Source organism: Anopheles merus, chromosome 2L (assembly GCF_017562075.2).
Source record: "Anopheles merus strain MAF chromosome 2L, AmerM5.1, whole genome shotgun sequence".
In the NCBI taxonomy this organism is placed as follows: Eukaryota; Metazoa; Arthropoda; class Insecta; order Diptera; family Culicidae; genus Anopheles; species Anopheles merus.
In genome coordinates, this window is record NC_054083.1 from 50,510,169 (window position 1) to 50,535,766 (window position 25,598).

The window sequence follows — 25,598 nt, forward strand, 5'->3', positions numbered from 1 at the left end:
AGCGAATGCTCTCGCAGTGTCGATGATAAGTTTATGGACGATGGCGATTTTTATATGCATGTTATTGATAATGCTGAATGAATGGGGGGAGGCTATTAATGAACGTTATGCTGCAAATTGTCCCCACTTAAGGCCCTGACCTGTCGGGGCTGCGGTCTTGAACTCTCGCTTTTATGGGGCCGGATGACGGGGACGAAGATGAATGAACTTTGGTTGCGGTTGGTGTGTTGAATTGTTTCCTCCGAAACGCGCGTTGCCTCCGTTTCTGTGTGCTGATTTGAATTTGAGTCTTCACTTTGAATTGTCATTGAACTTCTTGGGATCATTATTGAGACTATGTTTTATGGAACAATCACTTAATCAAAGTATTTGCATTTCTTTTTCAGAATCAGCATTCAACATTGATCGTGCATGAAAAGCTATAGATGAATAATTGAAGCTGATCTTCCGGGTGAAACAATGTAAGTGTCTATTTAAAAATAACACCATTGCTCTTTAAAATAATGGTTGAATCCTCATAAATCGTCATCTCGAATGAAAGGTGAAATTAAATTGACTTTCAAAACTGTTTCACTAGAACAAAACGAATAAGAGTAGTCGACAGAGAAGCGAAAGCGATCAAAACTGGCGCAAACTTTCAACTGCACTTGAGTACTGAAGTGTGTTTATTTTTATCTTATCAATCCGACAGAGCGTTTGGCACATGCCGAGTGGTGGTGGAGGCACTGGCGTGGTAGCTGGAACTTAGTACTATGCACTTCCTATTACTGCTGCCACTTCTCTTGCCACATCCCACGTGAAGCTTTCGCTCGCAAAAACCACACGAGACTCACACACGCCGGGCACGAAGCGTCAATAAATCAATTCCATTCTGCGTGAAAGGACGGAGCTCGCGCGACTTTTATTTGGCTTTCGATTGGAAAACAAGCGGTCGAGGCCAGGACGCCCTCCTCCTACACGTCGTTGCAGCCGGCGTCTATCTGTCTGCACCCACCGCCTCCTGCTGCACTCTCCGGGATGATGATGCACCGCGTGAGTCGTTTGCAGGTCTTGGGCAGGATTTTGTGCGTGATTGGGCGCGAGCGTACTTTTAGAAAGTGTGACTTAGTTTCTGTACAACACGACAACACGACACCATTTGGGTTGGATGTAGAGGATAGGAGGAAGGAGTCGAAAAGAGGAAGGAACGAGGTTGAGATTGAGGGCACACGGATGATGGTTCGGGAACAACGCTTTGCCCGCGTGCATCGTGTAAATCACACGTCGACGGGCTAGAATCAAACAATATTTGTTTCTCCAGAATGCAAAGAAGGCAAACGAAGGAATAAGACGTGCGGCGTACACTCGACCGCACGTGATTTGTTGTATGCTATTGGCTAGATTTCTTTTTCGGGGGCTTGGAGTGTTCGGCTGGTTGTTAAATTGTGTCAACGGGAAGATAAATGGGGCAAACATAATCCATCTTGCTCGTGTCGTGTGCTGTTCGATTTCCTTCTGGCTCATTTCGTTTTGCCGCCCTCCAAAACAGAGCAGAGATCCGGTGTGTCGGTGCAGTTGCACAGACAGCTGAGGGGTACCGTGCGATGCATGTTTATTTGTTGTGCTCGTTTGAATGCAGGCCGTATGAAAATCTTGGTTGCCTCGTGATGATCACGAGGTTCTTGTGATTACAATATGACAAAGTTTGGAAAATATATCTTCTCTCAGTTGTCTCATTACTGTGTTCAATTTTTCAGGTTTATTCACCATTATTTATGATATAATTCCTTAAAAGAAGTATATTGAAGAAGCACTCCCTATGCCATTAGCGCATTTTCATGCCTATACAACCAATATCACGCAAAAAGCGCCTAAAAGTATGCAATTTGCTTGTCAAAACGGAGTTATTATGAACTTCAAAAGATTTGCTAATACTTTGAATGTAACTTACATCGTAATTTTGAAGTAAAAGTCTCACACTGAAAGGAATTCATTAATATTTCGCCCATCTACGGTCTGCATTGAATGAAATCCTACGCTCTAGCAAATATGATAAATGTTAAGGTCGTCCAATTGTGCCAATTAACACGGTTCTCCTGTTCGATTGTCCAACAGGTTGCAATGTACGCATGCTCTCCCGGAAGTGTAAACGCTCTCCCGAATAGCTCGTCGAATGTTCCCTGCCCGGGAGCAAGTAGGTGGACACACAGCACCTTTTGTATGCGGCGTGTCCTCGATACTGTTCCTTAACATCCGTCGCCCGTCGAGGCAAGTTCATGGAACTACTCTCGGTGGTGCTTGCTCACCTTAGAACGGCTCCGCCATGTGTTGTCCGTGTACTCGTACAAAAGGATGGAAGGCGACTACTTCGTCAATGGCCGGTCGGGCTGGTGTCGATTCCGTCACCCGGTGTTCACCGGTGCGAAGGTGAACTTAATGCCATTTATGGAATGATTCAATCGTGTACAAGTGGGTAGGCCTGCTAGACGAATGCGACTCTCCACCGTTCGGAACCGGACCGCGGGTGGTGATGGTAACGGTAGGTGAAGGACACACCGCTCTTACGCTACAGACTCGCTGTTACCTTCCGTCAGGTGATCGCACGGCGGGTGCGCACCAACGATCATCGATTAAGCGATCGTTTTGGGTACAACTGGCGCGGCAAGCATCGCTTGCAGCTCTTGAATGAAGTTATCGAGCACGCGCAGCACCTATAATTGGGCAGGCTGCTTTATAGCCTTCTTCGGAAGTGATTCGCTGGTGGCGAATATCCCTGCGCCCGTGGTTTGGTTTCGCACAAACCCCAAGAGCTGCCCAATCGGTGCCAAATGCATAGCCCTGTGCGCTAACCACCTGTCGTTTGTTTAATGATTACGCGAACTGCTGGACGTTACATGATACCGGTGGGGCCCGCCTCCGGGCATTAACTCCTTTTTGCACGAAGTTATCCACCGAGGCCACATTTCTTCCTTGAAGAGTGTAAGGCGAGATGAGAGATAGAGAGAGCAACTAGGGCGTCAATTTGGCACAGACAACCTTCGCGCATGTCTCTCTTCCTGCTGATGAAACGTGAAACAAGTGAGAACCATCATCGAGAAGACATAATTGAGCAGTTCTAGTGCATAATGTGTGCTGGTACACACACACACGAGCGACAGTTGGGGTCTCCTTCAGGCTCTGGAACACGCCCCGTGTCTTGTAGAAGGCGAAACGGCGAAAAAGCAGGTCATTATAATGCATTATCGCGGTCGTGTGTAGCAGCGCAAGAATCTTATCTCGTTCAGGGCCGTCGATGATGATGAATGTTCGTTGTAACGAAGCAACATCCTTTTTTTATTTTTGCTTTCTCTGTCCATTTCCGTTGCACAGTTACGCTTGTGGAAGCGCCGAACCAGCAAGAAGTTACCGCTGAAGAGGGCTGTAAAAGTGCATCCAAGTGCAAGCATAAGAAGCACTGTTGACACATTCGTAATGAGTTAAGATGTCAAAAGAGTGGGAGACGTGTTTGGCGGCTCATTAAATAGAAGTTGTTTTTGAAAACACCGGGGGCATGCATAAATATTATTCCATCTTTCAAGGGCTTTGTGGTTGAGAGGTTGGAGAAGCTGAAAGTTATTTACGTGCGCATGTTTGAAGCACGTCTGCTCGGAGGTCTTGAAATGGTTTGTTGAGAGTCATTGGCAAAGTGGGAAGCCTTCTGTTGGAGGTGAAATTGTGAACTATTGTTGCGATAAATTGCGTTTACGAAGCAGATGCTATGCTAAGAATAGAAAAGCGTTGTGGGAAGAAAAGATTACAAATTCAAAACAAATCTGATGATGTTATAAGAAGCGAACGAAAACAATTCTTTCTGTAAAGCCTCGGCTTACCGGTTTAATCGATAATTTGTCCGTCGAAGGGGCTCAAGAATAATGTAAATTAACCCTCTTCTCTCCTTTCTGTCCTCCCCCTCATCCAGCTTCTGTCGTCACATTTCAAAGTGACAAACTGTCTTTCGGCTGCAAACCGCAACCGCAAACATCGTTACACACACACACACCGCCCCTAGATCGTATCGTACACTTTAAAATAGTTATCAAACAGATGCACCGGTAGTTGCGGTCGCCCTGCTCCGGATGTGAGCTCAGCCCACCTTTTACACCGCACTCTCTCTCTCTCTCTCTCTTTCTCTCTGCCTCTCTCTCTCTGCCTCTCTCACCTCTGAACAACATAACGAATGGCTCCCAGCGATCGGGCAGATGCGAGATGCGCGGTCTTGTGCGGTTGACTTCTTGATGAGCTGCTTTAATGCGACCATTGTATGCTAAACTAGTGTCAGTGTGCCACTCGCACGGCGACTCAGGGCGGGGGCGACGGTACGTCTTCGTTTATGTTTCCAACCGGTGGGGCAGACACGTGCGTACATGATGATGTCAGAATTTTCCCACCATTTGTTTGGGGATGGCGATGGGGAAAATGTATCGCTAGTCACGATCAACCGTCGCACTGCTACTGGTCCGTACGCACACCGGCGAATGGGAGGCGCCTGGGCTTATGGTTCCCAGGTTTGTGACAGCTCTTTGATTTTTCGAACGGGAGCTCGGGATGGTGATGGTCGTTGATGCATTAATTTGCCCCGGTAGCGATCTCCAAACGTACCACAAATTACACGACCATTTTCTTCTGATTGACGTTTCATCCCTTGGGGGGGATGAACTACAACAAAACTCGTATGACGATCGGGCACCATAGCACGGCGTAGCTAATAGTGGTGCACCCGAAAACAAACCACCCTTAGTTTTTGTATCTCTTTTTTGTTCGCATTGTGCGTCTGTGCTTTTGAATTGGTTCGAGATTTCGGGTAATGATCTCGCATCAACCGTCATCAACCCGACGAACGTCATGATGTAACTCACGGGCTGTGTGTTGTCAAATTTTATGCAACATCTTACGGCTGATGTCTTGCAGCAGCGGCAGGTGGGATGCAGCCGAGTTGCAAACGCATTTAATCAGTAACTCATTTGTGGCCAGGTGTGTGTGTGTGTGTGTGTGTGTGTAAAACGCGATCTCCACAAAGTGGGCCAAAAACGGTATCAATCAATGGCTGGAGCACCACAGAGAAGACAGAGCGAGAGACACTTTCAAGCGTGCGTTTATTTCTCTTCTGTTTCTTCTGTGGTTTCTTTCTCTTGTGAAATGGACCAAAAATTGCACCCCGAGGGGATGCACGATCCGAGAGAGCGATTTTTCCTTCGTTGTTATCTAAGCACACTATCGCGCATAACAGCCAGACAGCAGGTGTCTCACAACATTCCAACCGCACAGCAACGCGTCCTTGGGTGCTTAGTAATTTTAGCTTTAATTTGATTGTTGAATCATGGCTCGCGTCGAAGGTGTTACCCTTTTTTCGGCATTTGGACTGTTTGATTGATACTTTCCGGTGTCGGGATCACACACACACACGCACACACATCGAGATAAATGCCAGTTCCCTTTTGCCTTTGGTGCTGAGATGTGGAATGTACCGGACGTAATAAAACGGGCTCCAATTTAAAACCCTTTCATGTCAAGCACTTCAAAGTGAGGCCGTGGATTTGATAGGAAAGCGGGCTGTTCCCTACCGTGGTGTGTGGGACTCGTTTCGCAACACCAATCATTTCTAGTGCGAGGTGATGACGACGACGACGACGTCCGCTAACCACTTCCGAAGTTTTGAGGTTGAAGTGCAATGGGGAAAACGAAGGCAAGTTGTCGCCGCATGCTAAACCGTTGACCAGCAGATCGTTAGGCAGCGTTGGGTGGGAAGAGACTTGAGTTATCGTACTTGTTTGGGAACGAGATTTGTGATTCTAACGACTTCTAACGAGGGGCCAGAGATTTCAGAACCTCAGAATCACGTTTTTTTATGTTCTATTCTATTCAAAAGCCGGGTGCATCATCATTTCTAGGTTTATTGCCTGTTTTGATAACTAAATTGCCAGCGTGTGATGTCTGAGAACGCTTTCGAGGCGGATAGATTGTTCTATTGTTGTGTGCCCAGGAAGAGCCGCTTCGTGCGTCGCGGGAGTCGCGTGTTTCATTAGACTTCCTGCTACAGTGACGCCAGTACGCGCAAGCGCTCATTCTGACTCCCAATACGCAGCGAACGCGCGTGTTGCCTTAATAGAGGGTTTATAAACATCAGGCAGCTGCGCTCCGCTTTTTTGGAAGTAAAAACACGCAGCTAAACCGGATCTATAAAGTGAGTTTTGCTGTTCGAATGGTGATGTGGCTCAGCTCAGAAGATAATTAGCAGCCTCCGACAAATTTAATCGGTCAGCACCGCCGGCAGGCAGTTCGAGCGCCGTTTATTACTCACTGTGGGCTCTCTTTGCTTTCCTTTTACGTGTTGTCGATCGAGAAAGAAGCACAAAGCGGACGACTGGGCGACACCATAAATAAGGGCAGTCGGAAGGAAGGCATGCCAAGGTGTGTGTGTGTGCGTGTGTGTTCGATAAAATGAGGCCAACCGAAGATACAGCATCTTGGCGGCTGCGAAAAAGCCCGAGAAGAGAAGCAGAAAACTCGGACCCGCAATGCTTCTTGCTCTGGTGTGTTGCGAAGGCAGCCTTGTGAAGGTCATCTCTCTATCGGCAAAAAAAGCTCCGGTGTCTGGGCGTCCCTGGGAGAGGTGTGTTTGGACAGAGATGTGAAGAAGAAGCAACAAGGGGCCGTTCGATTGTTTGGAGGCCTTTTCTTTCGATTTGCCGAAAAGGGTGTCATGTTACGGTTGGAAGTTATTGCTTATTGCGCTGTTTCCCTTTTCCTTTTGCTCGGCATTCCTACTTTCCTCTGCCCCTTTACTTTTATGGATGAGATGGAGCTCGTATGAAAGATAAATGAGGAACATCTTTACAGAAACTGTTTGTGTTGCAGAAAGTGTTTTAATGTAAAACAGAGTTTGTAGTTGTTATCCTCCAGCCAATGTGAGTCATTCCAGAAATTGCCTTCCTCTCAAGATCACGATGCTCCCCCGAAAGTCAGTTGTATTTGGCATCCAAATCCGCCTACCCAAAATGTGTTGTTAATCCGTTACCATTTACTTCTCAGGTCTTGGCTTACCGATACTCTCTTCAAGACTTGCAAGTACCTTGAACCCGAACTTTGTAGCAGAAGTTAATTTACTTCGTGGTGCTCGTTGCTGTTGCCGTTGCCGATCGCAGTTAATCTATCCGTTGACCATGTTTGGGGCTAGTAGCATTGTGCTCTCCATGCGAATGCCTGTGTGGTGGGTGTCAGAAATGGTTCCAACGTGAGTTCACTTATTACCTTTCCTGGGGGGGGGTTTGGAAGAATGCGTTTCTTCTTCACGAGCAGTAAGTGTCCGCAGTAGAGGGTTGTCCGCAAAAAAAGAGAGCGGGCAAGTTATTAGGGCCGGCGTGCGTTAGCAATTAAGGACGATGACTGTCGATCGGTCGTAGTTCACCAAACATGGAGCCAAAGTTTCGACACGGCACCGTGGTGGACCATATTTCGTTACCATAACCGACGCATCATCTACGGATCGAACGAAGGCTAATTAATTCAAGCCCGCGAGAAGAGCTCATGTATGGACATAGCGAAGAGAGACGCGCGTCTGAGGCAAATGAAATAATTATCGCTGCCTTTAATGTGGTCCGACATCAGCATCAGCAGCAGCAGCAGTGATGTTTTGATGTTGGGCGGGTAATTTGGAAAGCATGGCAGCTTTTCGAAGCACTGCGAAACGCTCTTCCGTTCCACGCAGTTCCGCGTGTTGTGTAGGTAGCAAACATTGTCGTCGTCCACACCCGAAAGCATGGAGATTAATGTTTGTAATTTAAAATTGCGGGTGTATCGACCTTAGATTGAATGATTTAATAAACCATCTTAATGTACCGAATTAAGTGAAGCAAATTCGATTGCCTTCGTGCGCGCAAAATCCGTCGTCGCCGTCGTCGTGTCAGCTGTAAAGTTTAAATCGATAACTCTCTCTCTCTCTCCGACCAGCGGAAATCTTATTTCGTGATTGAGCCATATTACCGATTCTTCAGTGTGTCACCCCTGTCACCCCCCGCCGGACACGTGTGAAAGTATGCAGATTCCGCAAATGGCTATTAGGTTTGTTTGTGGCGTGTGGTTGGATCCAATATCTGCACCATTTCATCGCGCTCGCGTGTCGCCGGGTAGTTATAGTAATTTTTCCCCGATACGCCAGCCAGCATTCCACGCAACGAACGAACGAACGGACCGAGTCGCATCTATCAGGGAACGATCAGATTTTCTTTCAGTGAAGTTTTGTTTTTGCGGCGTCAAACGAAGGCTGGTGGGGAGCACGAGAAGAAGAGTCGTCATGCAATAAACTAAACCAACCACACCTTTTCATGCCTCGCTCTCATGCCATGGGATGCGTTTTGCTGGAATGGAGGCCGGTTGTCGCTTCGCTTTGCAACCTCCAACCTCCTGTTGGATATTTATTTCCAACCACCTTTTCTTAATTAATGCAGTGAAATATGGCTACCGCTGCTCCTCCTTGCCTGGGCGTTTGTTTACTACCTTGTCAGCTGGAAAACGATAGCGCTACACGCGCCAACGGATGAAATAGTGTCGTCAACGTTCAATAATTACACAATGAAGAGATACTTTATGGCACAGTTGTTCGTTGGTGGATTGTAATTTGTTTTGTCGTTTTGCATCGGGAAGAACCTGTTGTGGCAAAATACGGTCACTGGAATATGGTGTCTTAATTGATGTAATTTGACTTTCGTATGATAAACAGGCGTTGTTGGGAATAGCGTGACTGACTCACTTTAAATCATCTTAACATCTAAATCGAAAAAATAATGGTGCTTCAATAATACTACACAACCAATAAGACAACCACAGATGTTTGTATATTGAACCAATTAGTCTGTGAAGACTTATCTCTTTGTACTTCAATCCATATTGCCAATGGTCCATGTGAAAGATTTTACGGATGAACAAACAAATCCTTTTCTCTCTCTTTCTTCTACCTTCATGTTCAGAATAAAACAACCCCTGTTCATTCCCTTGTGTGTACATATTCCCCTCATTATATAAATCCTTTTCCACCCCAAGGCGCTTCCTTCCTTCGCAGGATGGTGTGACGGTTGGAATTTCGAATCAATACACGCACCGTAATAATGTGCATATGCCGGTACAACAAAAGCGGAGCTTGCCGTATGTCCATTATGGTTCCGCTGGGAGCAAGTAGCAATAGCCGAACGAACCAAGGCACACAGGGGTTTAGCGCAAAATAAAGCGCAGCATTGTGTGTGTATGTGTAACGCAGCGGCCGAACAACGGTGAAGTTCGTCGTCTCCACGTGTCGAAATCGATTGCACATGGTTGGACGCAAAACGAAAAAACGGGAGGGCGTATCTCGAAACAAACCAGGAGACGGCAGAGGGGTTCAACAGCAGCAGCGCAATAAGATCGATCGATCGTGTTTTCGGTTTTGGGCGTTGCTGTGTAGTCGCGCTGGTGCGCTTGACGGGGACTCCTCCATGTGCAGTGAAAGTGACCGGTACGCGAACTCAACCTTTTGACCGGTTGGGAAGCAGCGGCTGAAGCGGTTGAATGCAACTTTGAAAATAAACATTTTTATGCATTTTTGCTAATGTTTGCGCCTGGGGGGGGGAGAGAGGCGGACGTGTGTGATGTCTGTGTGTCTAAATCTTTAACGGGTTTTTGCTTTTTTGCTGCACGGTTCATGGTTTTTGGGGGGGGAGCGGGTCATGATGTTTTTTTTTGCACCAATGCTGCTGTTGACCGGAACGGTTTATTTGTGTGTTTTTTTAGGGTGAAAATGTGTTCCAAAGCTAAAGCTCTAACTCCCATAAAGTGGCACACAAGTGGCTTGTACGTGCTGTTTTACATTGCTGCTCGGTTGCCCAATGCCATTGTATGCTTGTGAAATGGAATAAAAGGTATCCAAATTGTAAAGCAACAGTTAACACCGAGATCTCACTGTGATGAAGTTAAAATCATGACCTTCTGATTGCAACTCACAATTTCTATCAAAAGCATTGATTTTTGTTCGATACTTTTGGACAAATTCTACATCCTCTACCCACTTCCTCCAAAGGCTTCCAACTTATTCGTGCTAAATATTTGATGTCCAAAGAAAATTCGTTTCTGCTACTTCTCCGTGTTGTCCCTTTTGTGTTTGCTTTCCGAAATGTCGAAATGAGATACTTTGCCAGTGTGGTTCAGCTCAGGATGGGTAGATTTTTGTCTCAATAATTGAGTTATCCGTGCAGCAGCAGTATTTAGTGACGCACGTCGTCTGCCCCTCTCATGCTTTGGCAAATGACACCCTCAACGTTGCGTTGCGGTTCTGGAAACATTCATTCTAACGTGTTGTGCACGTGCCTTTGACTGCCTGTTGGAGAATATAACATTTTTCATATTCAACACGACACCGACCGAGCACGAAGCTCATTCGCCCTCGAGAGATATTGCCAAAATAACGCCCCAAAATGATAGTCAAGAGGAGGGTGTTTCGTATTGTGCTGTGTATCGACGGCCATTCGTTCGTGTTAGTTGAAGTAAAAGGTATTGGACTACCCAAGGGGGAGGATGAGGATTTAGATTGAAATTATTTCATCGAGGAAACGTGGGCTGTAACATAATCACCGGCTCATCAGAATGGAAGGCGTTCGGTTGCTTTCAAGGGTGATGTCGTTCAAGCAGTCTGTCGAATCGGTAAATGGGGACTTTTTCCATGGAATGTTTGCAGTTTTTCTCTCGCAGAGCAGTATTTTTATGATTTTTCGAAAACAAAAAAATGATCTCCAATACCTCCATTTCCTTGCGCAAAAAGTGATCCAAATGCCATTCACTTGCGATTTCCGCTCGATGTATCAGAGGGCGCCGTATGTAAAACGGCCCCCTTGTCTGTCCGACACTGTCCGACTCTGTCCACCCGGACTGAAGGCAACCGGAAGGCCTTTAGGTTATGGCAGAAATCGAAAACGAATTGCTTCCTGCTGTGTGCTGGTCGGTTGGTTGTGTGAAGTTTATTTCCTCGGTTTTAGCAAACTCTAAAGCTTGGTGCACACACACAATCCAGCCAATTCGCATACGATTATTCAAATGATTGTTGTGTGCGGTAAATGAAAAGATTTTTCTCATTTATTTGCACGGTTGTATATAGCCGGAGTGTTGTATCGGAAATGGGAGGAAGTCTTTGTGTTTTATTGGTTGTGTTTTAGAAAGCGGCAGCCTTTCGGGTTTCGTTTGGTTTGGCTGCATCCGTCCTACATCCAGGGCTTATCTTAATGTTGAAGGCGCAAAGCCTGTAGTGTTGCGAACAACCAATCAGAATAATTCAATAATTTAGCACATCGCTTTTAAAAGGCGCTGTGTAATGAGGAAGATTTGGCGTTCGTGTGCGCTTCAGTATGGAAAAGTAAATTATCTTTAAAAGCCGCCATATCGCTCGACTGTGTTCTTTTTGCTTCGTTAACGCTAATGTATGCAATAAGTAAGGCACTCACTGCACAAACAAAAACCCCTGCACAACGCAGAATGGTTGAAGAAGCAGCAACGACAACGACGATTGATGAGCAAATCGTGAGCGAAGCAATCATTTTCGAGCATTATGGAGCATCATGTTGCACATTACCCCCCCTACCAAACCGGAAAGTGCACCCAGGGGTCGTCGTCATCGTAGCGCCTTTTTCTCACGAAACTGTGTACTGCACGCGAGTGTAAGTTCGGACCAACTCGAACCAGGCATGGGAATGAGCTTCGGTTGGTGTGGAGGTGCTTTATGGAAGTTTTCTGCAAACGATGCAATGGCAATGGATTATTGGAAGACGTCAGTGTAGGGCAGGGAAGGTCGAAACAAAGATCAGCTCATCGTAATACATCTATAAGCCGTAAAACAAATCTGTAATCCCATACGTTAAAGATATCTTTGCTTTAATCTAAATATTCGCTTGCTCCCCCAAATCGATCAATACTCTCTTGCTTTTCCTCAACAAAAAGAGAGCATAAAAAAGGGGCGCATTATCAGTGCACTCTCATCGCAATGTGTCCGGCTTTTATCAGCAGCTTACACGCTTTGGACTGTCTTGCGATAAGATAGGCGGCGCCGAAAGAGATACGAACGGAAACAAAAGCCCCAAAAGTGTCCAAAAGTGTTTGCAAATTCACTCGTACTATTTATGCCTCAATTTTACTACGCAATCCCCCCCAAAACAAGCCCTACCAATTTAATAATTCGTTATCGCTTTTCCCTCTTTTGCTTGTTTACAGAATGCTTCCCCCCAGCTGGTCGTGACTGCTAGTGGGCAAAATTCCGGCCGGAACGATTGAAATGATACTGCGTGGTAGGTGAAGCGTGGAAAAGATACAAACGCCTCCGACCACCCCACAGCTGCATGACGCAGTCGTAACTACATACCTTCCTCCCAAACCTCCCCATTTTGGTCTTTCCCACGATGGAGGACGTAAATCAAGAATCTACCATACCGGAGGTACCGCTGGCCACCACCACCACCAGCACCACCACCGATGAAACGCAAGCACCGAACGGCGACGACACCGGTGAGACTGGCGAGAATGAGACGGAACTGGAGAAACTCGCCGGGCAGGACGTAGACTCGACCAAATCGTCGATGGAAAGCTCCTTCACCGTGACCGACTGCAACTGCTCGTCGCTGATCGAACGCACGGACCAGCTGGACGCGAACGAGCTGCAGCTCGACGCGAAGGTGACCGAACTGATTGAGGATCTGATCAAGCCGCCGACCACCACCGGGCCGAACGGACCGGCCGGCTGTGAGGAAAAGTTTAAAGTTCTCACGATCGCCGACGAGGCGGAGGAGAGCGGCGTCATCGCGGGCAAGGGAGCCGGCGATGGTAGCGACAGTGGGGTAGAATTCGGGGCCGGATCCGGTTCGCTTACCGACACGGGCGTGCTGCAGCGAGCGCTCAGCAACAACAGTGCCGGTTACGCAAGCAGCTGCTGCGGTTTGGACGGTGAGCCGACCGGGATGAGCATGTCGTGCAACTCGAGCATGATAAGCTACAGCTCGGATATCTACGACAAGACGGGCAATACGGTGGTGCTGTGCGGGCGGCTGAGCACCGACTACTGCGCGAGCGAGGGCGGCAGCGAAAGCTCCTCGGTGACGGGTGGGCCCGTCAGCTCGGCCCTGCGCAAGGCGGGCAGCACGATCAAGAAGAAGGTGGCGGTGAAGGAACCGCCCTCGAACCGGTCGCCGCGCAAATCGACCGAGAGCGTGTCGAGCAGCGGTCGGAGCAGTTCCCGTTCGCGCGGCTCTTCGCTGGGCCGGTCGGTGTCGCTGAATCTGAAGACGATACCGGCGTCGGCGGCTAATGTGGCGGCGGCGGCAGCTGCCAGGGAGCGGGCTCGTTCGCGTGATAAATCAGCCTCATCGGCGGTGGGGGCTGCAGGGCCTCCCAGCGTCATGTCTACCAGCTTGAATCGTGCTCTGCAAACGCCCACCAAACCGATGCCACCGCCGAGACGCCCGCTGAAACCGGACTCGCTTCCGACCGGCATTAAAGACTCACCGTCCGGCCAGCGAGTGACCGTGTCGCGCACTCCGTCCATTACCCGTGGTCGAACGCCACTGGGAACGCCGACGGACGATGGGCGATGGCCGTCGGTCGGCGGAAAGGGTGGCGTGAGCTGCAGCGGTGGCAATACGACACCTCGTTCCATGCGAGCAAGCTCCGTCGCACCGGACGGCGGCACCATGTCCATCAAAACACGCATCGGACCACTATCGCTGGACGGTGGCAAGGGTGGGACAGCAAGCGGATCACCCATGAGTCTGCCCAGCGGAGTGGATAAATTTGCCACCCTGCCCCGGCGACGCAAGGAACGCTCGGCGGAGGATCTGAAGGCTGGCGTCGGCGGTGCCGGATCCGGTTCGCGCTCAAACTCGGTGACGCGCGACCAGTCCATCAATCGCATGGCAGTGTCACTGTTCAAGAAGCTTCCCGCGAGCAGCAAATCAACGGAGCAAGCAAGCCCTGGGAACAAAATATCAGCCTCGTCGCATCCACGGCTCGCTGCGGCCACGAAAAAGCTCATCCACAAGACGAAGATCTACCACGAGACGAGCGTCCAGACGGCCATCACCGGCAAGGACGTGGAGGACGCATTCGGCGGTAACGCACGCACGGTGCGCATCGATGCAGCCGAGATGGTCAGCAAGCAAACACAGTCCGACATACGCGACAAGGAGCTGGAACGGTTGGAGGAAAAGCTGAAGAAGGTGACGGGCGAGTACACGTCGCTCATGTCGAAGCTGTCGGAGAAGTCGCAGCTGGTAACGTCGCTCGAGCAGAAGTTGCTGGTCGAGCGGGAAGAGAAGCTGGCGGCGCAGCGCGAGCTCCAGAACAACACCGACCGTGTGCTGGGCATGCTCGAGTCGATGCAAGCCATCCCGGCGGACAGTGGCGATGGTGGGGAGTGCGACAGTTTGCTGATGCTCGAATCACAGCTCCAGCTGTCGGGCAATGTGCTGGAGAAGAAGCAGGAAGAGATCGTGCGGCTGCAGACGATCTGCCGGGCGCTGCAGATGGACATGGAGCGGTCGCTCAAGAACCAGGAGGAGCTGCTGCGCCAGAAGACTGAGCTGGAGGAGGAGTCGAGCGAGATGCAGGACTTCCTGCAGGTGGAGAAGCAATCGTGCATGGACGCGCTGAAGGAGGCGGAGCAGGAGGTGAGCATGCTGCGGCAGAGTCTGCTGATGAAGGAGGGCAACATCGAGCGGCAGCAGGAAGAGTGTCGCCATCTAGTCCGAATAGCCGAGCAGAGGAGGTAAGCGATTGTACTAAATCAAGTGATCGGTGTACTAATACGATTTGTTGTTTGCAATTTTAGACAAGAATACCTGGGTATGCAGGCCAAGTACAATGCTCTGGAGAGTCGCTCGAAGGACATTCTGCTGCAGCAGGGAGCGGCCGTGTCGGGAGCGTCCGTCGCATTGTCAGGACTCGGATCTCGGCTGGACAACCTCGTTGAACAGCTGATCGCTTCCTACAACATCTCAGAGCAGGATCTCGAGGTGAGTCTGGCGGTCGTGTTCGATCATCCTGTACATGGTTATTGTTTAAATTGATAGTATCTTGCGTGTAGTGTCTCCTAGATGGTTGTAGATCTATTGTACGTTTAATGCAAATTTAAACACATAACACTAACCGCTACTGCCATGATCTATCATCTCATGTAACACAATTCACACCATTCACACATCACTAACATCTTTCCATCTTCATCATGCTACTCTCTTTCTCTCTCTCTCTCTTTGTCTCTTCTCTTTTTTTTTCTTGTAATTCTGTTTTTAATAACCGGACCAAAAAACGATCGCTCGTGTTGTGTTGATTGTTCCCGTTTCAATTATACGCAATATCGCTCGCTCTTCTTATACGTGTGTGTTTGTATGTGTATGTATGGTTTTTGGTGGAACTAATTGTGTTTACACAAAATCGGACGGGGTTTCCCTCATCCCCCGTGGCGTTGTGGTGCTTTGTTTATCTTAACTGTATCCCCCTCACTTCCCCCACCGTGATGCACCGATTGCATCCGGAACTGCACTTCCAATGTCCATGCCGTTCTTTTTTGTGTGTGTGCAAATGGCAATGCGTTTCATTGCTGGGTGGTACATCACCTACATCACCGCGTTGTAGCGATTGCGAGCCATACGGTAAGTTGAGCCAGTGTGTGCTGCATGTTTCCCGGTTTGTGTGTGTGCGTGTGTGTGGTTTTGTACTTCTTGAAAAGGTTTTGCCCCGTAGAGTTTGTTGCCAATTTGCTGGGCGAGTTCAACGCCCGGTTAGCCCCATATCCAAACATGTTGCTGTGAGTCCTTGACCCCAAGATTTGTTGTCCGTTCGCTGCTTAGCTTAATCCATAAAACTCATTAAGCAACCCCAAGGGTGGTTGGATCAATTAGCTTACTCATAAACCTGGCTTTATGCCCTGTTTGATGGTGGAAGTGGTGGGATGAGAGGTGTGTTGGCCCGATCGGAAAACTGTTGCCGCATGCTGTAGGGGGTGTATCGTTATAGCGGATAATTCATTTGTTGGCAGCATGACAAACCCACCATAACACCCACAATGAATGTCTAATTTGAGTTCACCGCTACGAAATCTCCATTATTTGAAGTGTAAATAGTTTTATTGACCATGTTTTGTTTTCCAATTCCAAACATAAGTAATCAAAATTATAATAAAATGAGCAAAATTCGTATTGTAAATTAAATCCACCCGTTAAATTGTAACAGCTATACACCAGCGCCCTCTATACGTCAGCGTTGTAAGTGAAAGCTTGCCTTGCTGAAAGCTCTTCATGCTAGCTTTCCTTGTTCCTCTTTCTGTGCTCTACTTGTCCAACAAAACATCTTCTAAATGTATTAAAATGATGTGTTATATTGTTTAGATAATTAGCTAATATCAAGTAAATTAATCCTATTTAGTATATTAGCATATTACTTTCATCTAGATACAAGAATGTCATACCTTTCTGCATGAAACATGCCTTTTTGGTTGTTTGATTTTGTGAGACGAGTGAAATGCCTGCATACCCTCACATTCAAAACGATTAACAACCTTTCCCCTTATTTTGCCTTTTTTTGCAGGACGTAATCTACCACAACGAGGCGTACACGAATAGTGCGAGCAGTGGCGATGGCAGCCCGGAGTATGAGCAATCTTCCGATGCGTACTCGGGCAAACAGCATCACCATTCGCAGCAGCAGCATCAGTACCAGCAGCAACAGTCCCCGGAATCCCACTCGGCATCGGCGAAGGGAGGCGCGAAGGCTACCGTACCACTGTCACCGCAGCGTGGCCAATCGTTCATAGCGGCCGTCATCAGTGCTATCAAGAACGCGACGAGTAAGACGGCCACCACCAAGTCAGCGGGAGCTGCCACGAATGGAGCAAACGCTGCAAACAAGGAGTGCCGTGAAACAAATGGTCACGGTGAGTTGAAATGCATGTCATTCCCGGTATGAATGGAATGATTTTAACACCAACTTTTTTCTTTTTTTCCAGAATCGGACTCGACGGAGATGCTCGACTCGGAGACGGAACCGTGCCTCATGATGGACAACGTGCTGGAGGACGTAACGATGCCGGACTCGCATTCCCATAACATGGTTTCGTCGTCGACCCGCATCTCGCAGATCGAAATGCCATCGTCGCTCGAGAGTGGCGTTGGAGCGACCAGCAACGCGATGACGATGGCGCACGACGAATCGCTCGATAATCTTTCGCAAGCCATCGCTAACCGGCAGCAGATCGAGCTGCAGTCGAACATGATCGCTAGTGGTCGGTCGTCACGGTTCCACCATTCGGTCGGTAGCAACAACGATCAGCAGCAGCAGCAGCACCAACAGCAACCGTCTCGCAACACACCGTCCGTGGTAACGTCGGCGGCGGCAGCTATGACGACCGCTCCGGACCACACGACCGCAAGCCACTCTTCGTCGCTGGACGACGAGGAGAACAGCTGCTGCGCGGAGGCGTCGATGGCCGAAATGCCGTCGATTTGCGAGTACTGCAACGCGCAGTCGCTGGTGGACCAGGTGATCGATGTGGACAATCTGATCACCAAGCTGCTGAAGGTGTTGCGGATCGTCCAGATGGATAATGATCACTGCATACAGGAGCTGATCAATCATAAGTATGTTGGAAAGGGTAGCGATATGGAGAGCATTTAATAATTCGATGATATACTCACAGGAACAAACTAGCGATCTCAAACGAAGAGATTCAGGACCGTGTGAAGGAGTACGAGGAGCTGAACTACAAGCTGCAGGATGATCTGAAGGACGCCTACCATCAGCTGCAGGTGCGGGGCAGCGAACTGAGCAGCAACAAGGTGGAGTTGCTGAAACACCGACAAGAAATCGATGTAAGTTTGCAGAACAAATGCATTGGTGTATGCAAGAATACATGACCTGTCTTTTATTGTAGAAATTAAACGAAGATATTTGTCAGTTAAGCACACTGTGCAGTGATAGCAAGCAGGCCAAGAAGATTGTGATCGATCGGGAGGAGATCTTGAACGCATTTAAGCTCTGCAACGAGGATGGTGTCGTGCCGGAGCAGGAACTGTCCCAGTTTATCGTTCAGGCATGCACTGAGGTAATTGTGTAGCTTAAACGAATTGAATTCTTAGTGCGTATTAACTCTTCGTACTCGTTTGGTCCATTAGATTCCCAAACTGAAGGCCAAGCTGTTCGAAAAGGAGCAACAGCTGGCGACGATGGCAAGCAATGCCACGAGTGGGTCCAATTTCGTGATGACGGCCAGCTGGCACCAAGCGCTGAGCGAAGCGAAACGACAGTACGAGGCGATCGACCGCGCTTTGGAGGTAATTTGCTGTTTTTTTTTTCTTGTAGACCTTTATGCTGTAATCAATTTACTAAACCAATCCCGCTCCTCTGTAGACTCTGGACAGCGTCAAAGCGATCGTACAGCAAACACCGGCCCTGATGGAGCTGCAGCGCGACCTGGAGGAGACGAACTTTGCTTCCGCGTCCAGCTTTCCGCTGGTAACGGCGGCCCAGCTCAACCAGCTCAACTGTGGCCAGGTCGGTACGAACGGCAACGGGGCCGGCGTAAACGGCAACGGTATTATTGATCTGAATGCCAACGAAACGACGCTCGGCAACGAGGCGGCAAGTGTGGGGGCCGATCCGAGCTGCTACATTGACTCGACTGCTTAAAACTTAACGGATATCATCAGCTGGGGTAGATAGAACGCTTTATTTATTACTACTTTCTCCCTCTCTCTCTTTAGGCAGACAGGCGGAAGCATTCATTTTACTTTAATTGTTTCCACTCGTGGGACTTTTGGGTCGAGGATGTGATGGAGGGGGTTTTTCCATTTTTTGTTTTTGTGTTAGTGTTTTTTCGTTGATCAAAACAAGCATGATATTATTCATCATTCATTTTCGAGCGCATGGTCCATAGTAACTGATTGCATTTCGTTTTGCTACTCTCAACTCTGGGGCAGCACGTAAGTGGCGACCGTCATGAATAGTGAACCATGTTGAACCGAGATTAGAAACGTTAGCAAGCGTAGCAGCAAGTGGCAAACAAGGTAACAATGTCCCCTTCTCTAGTTCGATAGTTAGCATTAATCGTAGAGGTATGATTGTGATTTGCTGTTCTTGATACTATACAGACTTGATTGAAACGATTATTGGGCGGGAGATGCAAGATTAGAGCCAATAGGAAGGTGTTGTTACTCGAGACAAATAAGTGTAAAGATAATAATTTATTTCCTAATCGCATTTCGCAATAGAACACAGCATACAGCTACTTCCTGTTCCGCTGGTAGGGTAGATAAGGCGTTACGTTGTAGAATAAAAAGGGTGGGAATTAAACAAAACGGTCCATTTATCCAGTGTCCCACAACAGCACCTCGATCGACTACTGTGTTCGCTAGCCATGTGCACGTTCCACACGGGAAGCGTACGACAGTATATTTCCCTTTATACTCCGTTGATAGTTCCATGCCGTACGATATAGCTGTAGAGAATATTGATTACTTCTAGTATTCCTTCCATAAGATAGGTAGACACGAACACTCCCTCAGTTGGCAAATGTAGCGTTTGAGAAACGATTGAAATGCTGGATTTTAAAATGCTGGAATTGAGTGCGATGAGAAGTAACGACTAAACCAGCAGTTAAGTTAAGCACGATATGAAGTGACAGGGCTTGCCTGAACAATGCCTTTATTGGTTAGTGGTTTTCCCTTTTGCTTGTGCTTGTCTACACCATCGCATGGTACGCAGCGTGTGACAAATGTGACGAACTGGAGTGGAACTGGTCCCCCCATTCTTCCCCCCCAGCAAGTCACCGATACTTCCGATTTTAATTGTTCCATTTGTTTCCTTTTCTCTAGCATTTATTATAGTCTTTTCTCGGTGTAGGAGAAAACGCATCTATATATAATAAGCTTTTGACTGCGGAGAGATGATTTCGTTTCCCTACGAACGGCGGACGCGGTCGGTCCTTTCCCTGTATATGATTTCAAAGTTTGTGTTCGGTTTTTTTTTCTTTGTGGTTCAAAATTAATCCCAAAATTTAACTGCTCCCGGGAGCGCTCTATTTCTTGTTTTTGCTTTGTAAATATTTTCTGGCGGTAAATATGGTGGTTTATTTATGTTGTAAACGTGTAAATTTGTATGATATGCTTTTATGTTACGGTTATTTTTGTTTTTTGTCTTCTTCTTCTCTTCACCTTTCTTTTAACATCTGTGTGTAGTCTCACTGTATTTTAGTTAGCGTTTTATACATTAATTTGGACTTGTAAAGAAACGTGTCTATTTTCTTTGCCTGTTTCTCACCATCTTTCACTGCTCCGGGATAATGCGTTCGTTTTGGCACTACTGGGCATTTTATACTGTATACACGTACACAAACTAAAGAAAAAAGAAAAACGAACTGCTCTAGCTTTCACACAGTTTGCACGATGTATCAAACTTTACAGAAAACAAAGAGCAAGCAATAGGAAGAGAAAATAGTGAAAACCAGTGTCGCACAAGCGCGGCAGACACTCACACGCACACACAATCAATGCGATGGTATAGACAAGCGCAAAGGAAAGGGAAAATGTATAGAGGGGTGGAAAAATAACACATTTGAATAGTTTGTTTCCGAACTGATACTGATACTGGCAAGTCGTTACAGCTAAAGTCACACTGAGTCACAACACTCAAAACCCGCATTAGGACTGGCTAGCGGTAATGTAATTTCGGTTTTTAAACTCTCTTAGCTAAAACGGATACTCCAATCCACGCGCGGTGGAAACACACAATTCGTTCGAATTTAACTAAACTAAGCAAAACAAGGAACAACAAAAAAACCTAATCGAGCCAATTGATTAAAGAAGGAGCCTTTAAAGCAAACGTGACAGCGGCGGCAACGTGGTGTGCATGTATTAAGCTAAATGTTATATCCTTTAAATGGATGTTCCCAATCTGTCCGTAACGTAACGAAACAGACTAGACATAAATTTACCTACCGTTGCGAATGAACGAACAAAAGAAAGTAACCGATCAGTAATCAAAAAAGGCCATTTGCATAAGAGGAATGCGAGAAGGCGTGAAGAAGAGAGGAGGAGCAGGGTCAGGCGAGTTAGTATGTTGTTGGTAAGTGTGATGTAAGTCGAAGCTATACTTAGTTTTAAACCAATAGCGCTGTACTGCTGCGAATAGTTGATAAAAAAAACTATGTTCGACATTAGTCAAACTTCGTAAGGTCTTCGGGACGGTTAAACAAAAAAAAAATACTACGGACAGCAACTTTATCCAACTATTTTGTGAATAAAAGTAAAATAAAGCGCAAATTGATCGTTATATATGTTGTTTATTACATCCGTACATACTAACAACATCTTTGCTTCTAGTGCTCACGGCGTCCAGGGACTCGGTCCAGGAAGTATTCCCCATCGTCGTTGTGATCCGTACCGTAGCCATGCGTAACCTCAAACTCACAGAACGCGACGTAAACGAGGAACGTGACGTAGAGCGTCGTTAAGCAGAAGGCGATGCTTTTCCGTGCCTCGAAGCGTGTGAACAGCACCGATAGCAAGGTTGTCATCGAAGTGACGAACAGATAGATTGCACAGGTCGGACCGGAAGTTCCATCGCGCACGTGAATCTGGGTCGTGCCGGATCGTATCATTTGCACACAAAACACGGTACAGAGTCCGATTAAAATATCTGCAATAAGCTGTGGTTAAATGAGAGCGTAAAGGAGAGCTAAAAGGGGGCACACTTACTGAAAACGGGTGCACCTAAACAGGCGGCAAAGCCTATCCGGGAGTACCCACGCACAGCTAGCGTACGTAATGTTATCAAATCGATCCAACAGCTGCCCCAGGCGAGTATCGTTATGGCAAAGGAAGCTGAGGATACGTTCGCGATGATGGACAATGCCTCCAGGATGGCAATCAGCTCATAAGACAGAAGCATGATCACGTACGAGGTACCGAAAATGGCAAACAATCCAATGCAGGTGAAGAATGGTGGCTTGCGATCGTAACAGGATGTGGAACAGACGATCACACAGAAGCAGGCAGATCCTATAAGACTTCCGAGGCAAATCCAGCCCAGATTCTCACCGGAAATCATGTCCACTGAAAGAAGGATGCATAGAATAGATGAGAAAAGGACAACAAGTATGTGTTGAGATGAGCCTTACCGAGTGCCGTGCCAATAAGAAACAGAGGAAATAGGATCAGATTCACGATGAACAGACACTTATTCCAACCGTGTAAGGATAGTGCAAAGTTCACCTTAGGTAAAAGCAGAACCGCTACAACCTCCACAGGAATGCTGCAGAGGAGATACACCTGCCTGTACCATGGTGCTGCACGAAAATCTTCTTCGCGAAATGTCCTCAACCCCTGCCAGACATGTCCTAACCAACTGGCACTTTGCTCTTGATCCACGTTTTCCACCGTTGCAGTCAAGTTAGTGTCAAACACCTTCCCATCAGCATCTCGTATGTCTATCTGACTGCGCGAGCGGATTCCCTGACGATCCATCACACGAGCGGTTGTGTAGAGTGCTCCAAGAAACACAAGATAAAGCACACCCAAGGCAGTGGTCTGCACGATTCCTACCTGCTCATCGTACATAAACTCTTCCACAAGAAGCGACACGATCATGAGACTGATGAGATTGGGCACGATCACCTCCTGATAGATGGCAAACGAACCCGTCCAAATGACGAGTGCGGCCAGGAAGGAAACTTGATAGACGGCAGTGCCAAGATATTGGTTGTAAATCAGTTCTGTATCACCGGATGTGTGGTGCTTCAGCTCGGAAAGTACCTGAGCTAAACCATTGCCGTAGGTAAGCAGGGTGACACCGGCAATGTATTCGTTCAGCCGCCATGATTTAGCCACGTACAGTACGCTGTCGACGTAGCGCGTTACGCAGAGATGGTAGATGAGCGTTCCGAGTAGCAGCACGAAGAGGAGCTGTTAGGTGTGAAGGAGTGAAATCAGTTTCTGTATTTCATTAAAGCAGTATCATCTCTTACCAAAGCAACAATGGCCGACGTGAACAGAAGCACATTGGAACTGTCGACGAAGCAGTAGACAAAGTGCATGTAGTCGAGGTAGTGCATCGACTCACGGCACTCCTCCGTTTCCCGCACGAAGAGACATCGCTCATCCGCGAGGACAGAGTGCACGTTACTGCACGGTTGCGCACGGAGCGATACGAAGATGTTCTGGTGTGCTTCATAGTGGGGCGTTGAGTTCTGGGCTAGGTCGAGCAAAGTCACAGCTGGATCCATCGTGGACTTTTTGGACGATGGTATTGTAAAGAACCCGGGCTACTACGATGATATCTGTCAACATATCTTCAAGGGATCCGCTTGCCGTAACTTGTCATTACAGTGATCCAAGCAGGCTGAGGAACTGTTGGTGTTGTTCCAAGATGTCACTCTTCCAAAACAGTTCCGATTTTCAACGCTCTGTGAGGCACGCGACGTACGTGAACTTCCCGCGTCCTGTAAGTTTGAATTATTTCCTGAGTATGCTGAAGTAAAATTGAAGTTCATAATGTTTTTTTTCCAACTTCCAGGATGATTGTTCCTATCTCCACCGATTGCCAGCGAACGAGCAGTGTGAGTTTGTACAGGCCACAGAAGCGTGCGCGGAAAGTCAATTCTACTTCAACTACGTCGGCTTTCTGTACTGTACTATCGGTTCGGAACGGGACTATCTGTTTCAGTTGGGATTTGTGCTACTGCTTTGTGTTTGTGTTTACTACTTTGTTGTTTTAGGGACGACAGCTGATCAGTTGTAAGTACTTTACACCATCCACTGTTATCAACGATGTTAGCGTGATATCTCTTCTGCTCTTGTAGCTTCTGTCCAACACTGGCCGCCATTGCCAAGACACTCAACATCAGTGAAGCGTTGGCTGGAGTCACGATCCTAGCGTTCGGCAATGGATCGCCGGATCTGTTCACTGCCGTCGCCAATCCAGACGCCGACACAGAGTTGATGTTTTCCGAGCTGCTCGGTTCGGCTGCCTTTGTGATAGGAGTGATTGGAGGAACTGTGCTGTTGATACAACCGTTTGACTTTCCTCCGTGGGGAATCCAAAGGGACTTGGCCTTTTTCATAGCTGCGATCGTTTGGATCACGCTGAAGGCAGCGGACGAACGGTTCAGCCTGTTGGACAGTTCAGTTTTGATTGGAATGTATCTGCTCTTTCTGGCGCTGGTTATATGGGAGTTTATCCAGACTAGACAGGAGGAAGGCTCAAGCATCTCCACAAGTAAGCATTTAAAGATGACGCGTTTCTTCTGATCACCTATAATCACCAGAAATACCTTATATACTTATGCAAACAGGGTCAAGCAATCACATTCGCGGACAGAATCCTGAAACTAATGTTCCAACAAACGAAGGTCTTCTAACCGATTTCTGTGATCATGTGAACCCTCTTGATCCTGAAGAGTGGAATGAAGGAGGATGGATGACGAAAACGTTTTGTCTCCTAAAGGCACCCTTCGTTTTACTACTTCTTCTCACCATTCCAATCGTCGACACTACCGCCGAACGTGATGGATGGACTAAGCTACTCAACATCTGTCACTGCCTAACACTGCCGTTAATGGTTGTGTTCTTAAATGGCGGTAAGCATCCATACAATTTGGCTTGCAGTTTGAAGAATTCATAACACCTTAATTCTTCAACTCTAGTTGCGCTTATAAAGATAGCGAATGTGTACATCTTCCTTTGGGTAGTCTTGTTCACTGTCCCCGTAATGGTTGTCGTGTTCTACACATCACGAACTGATCGATGCCCTACCTATCACAAGTCCTTCACGATTCTGAGCTTTCTGGGATGCATACAGGTCATCTACATTGTGGCCCAGGAGGTGGTGAGTGTGCTCGAGACGGTGGGCATTGTGTTGAAGCTCTCAAAGTCTGTGCTGGGGCTTTCACTGCTCGCCTGGGGCAACAGTGTTGGAGATCTGTTTTCGAATGTTGCCCTAGCACGCCAGGGCTATGGTAAAATGGCCTTTGCTGCCTGCTTTGGAGGCCCACTGCTCAGTAAGTATCTGTACTAAACTGTACTAAAAGCGCTATTAGACTAGTTTTGATGTGCGTGTTGCATACATTTAGGCTGAAATGGGAAATAACTTAAAATGACGTCATTTCTTTCAGATCTTTGCCTTGGATTGGGTCTCACCTTCATCACAAAAGCATTCAGTGTTCCGAATCTTGTCGCAGAAGTAAATGTCGTCCAATTTGCACAAGGTCAGCATCAACGTTATCCCTATCTAAACGGATTTGTTTCTATTGCAGGTACGCAAAGGTGTTATGGGCGAGAACTGCGAAGCGTATCTGTTTCAAATCCTCACCACCACCTGGCTGTGCCTGCTGTTTACCAACTTTCAGGGCCGAAGAAGCGTTGGTCTCTCGATGATAGTGACGTATCTGATGTTTTTGGCCTTTTCTTTCTTGGGTGAGTTTGAGCTCATCCATCCCTACGGCACGGACCATCATCCTGATCCGAACGGTAATGGCTAACGGTAGTTTCGGATGTCGTGCGAAGCCAATTCAGCCACAAAGACACTCCCACCTC

At 47.6% G+C, this 25,598-nt stretch overlaps 3 protein-coding genes across 4 annotated transcripts in view; 2 read left to right on the forward strand and 1 right to left on the reverse strand.

Moving 5' to 3' along the window:
• LOC121591357 (myosin-4) overlaps positions 1–20,934 on the forward strand; it is a 43,586-nt gene extending 22,652 nt beyond the window's left edge. The window contains exons 3-11 of one of the 2 annotated variants that reach the window (XM_041911751.1): positions 387–461; positions 12,241–14,782; positions 14,846–15,029; positions 16,603–16,948; positions 17,021–17,651; positions 17,711–17,882; positions 17,945–18,115; positions 18,186–18,344; positions 18,421–20,934. In XM_041911751.1, the coding sequence (XP_041767685.1) occupies positions 12,426–14,782; positions 14,846–15,029; positions 16,603–16,948; positions 17,021–17,651; positions 17,711–17,882; positions 17,945–18,115; positions 18,186–18,344; positions 18,421–18,699 (4,299 nt within the window). In that variant the 5' untranslated portion in view covers positions 387–461; positions 12,241–12,425 and the 3' untranslated portion in view covers positions 18,700–20,934. The remainder of the gene's footprint in view (positions 1–386; positions 462–12,240; positions 14,783–14,845; positions 15,030–16,602; positions 16,949–17,020; positions 17,652–17,710; positions 17,883–17,944; positions 18,116–18,185; positions 18,345–18,420) is intronic. The other variant, XM_041911750.1, reaches the window with a different exon arrangement.
• Positions 20,935–21,316: 382 nt separating this feature from the next.
• Positions 21,317–23,290, reverse strand: LOC121591358 (mitochondrial sodium/calcium exchanger protein-like). The gene is made up of 4 exons (XM_041911752.1): positions 23,033–23,290; positions 22,187–22,970; positions 21,765–22,121; positions 21,317–21,705 (listed from the first exon to the last, which is right to left on the reverse strand). Exons 1-4 carry the CDS (start codon positions 23,288–23,290, stop codon positions 21,386–21,388), a joined length of 1,719 nt encoding a protein of 572 aa, XP_041767686.1. The 3' UTR covers positions 21,317–21,385.
• LOC121591359 (mitochondrial sodium/calcium exchanger protein-like) lies at positions 23,220–25,543 on the forward strand. Its single transcript, XM_041911753.1, has 8 exons — positions 23,220–23,310; positions 23,394–23,508; positions 23,581–23,801; positions 23,867–24,282; positions 24,359–24,643; positions 24,710–25,063; positions 25,178–25,245; positions 25,319–25,543. Exons 2-8 carry the CDS (start codon positions 23,434–23,436, stop codon positions 25,541–25,543), a joined length of 1,644 nt encoding a protein of 547 aa, XP_041767687.1. The 5' UTR covers positions 23,220–23,310; positions 23,394–23,433.
• The last annotated feature ends 55 nt before the right edge of the window (positions 25,544–25,598 follow it).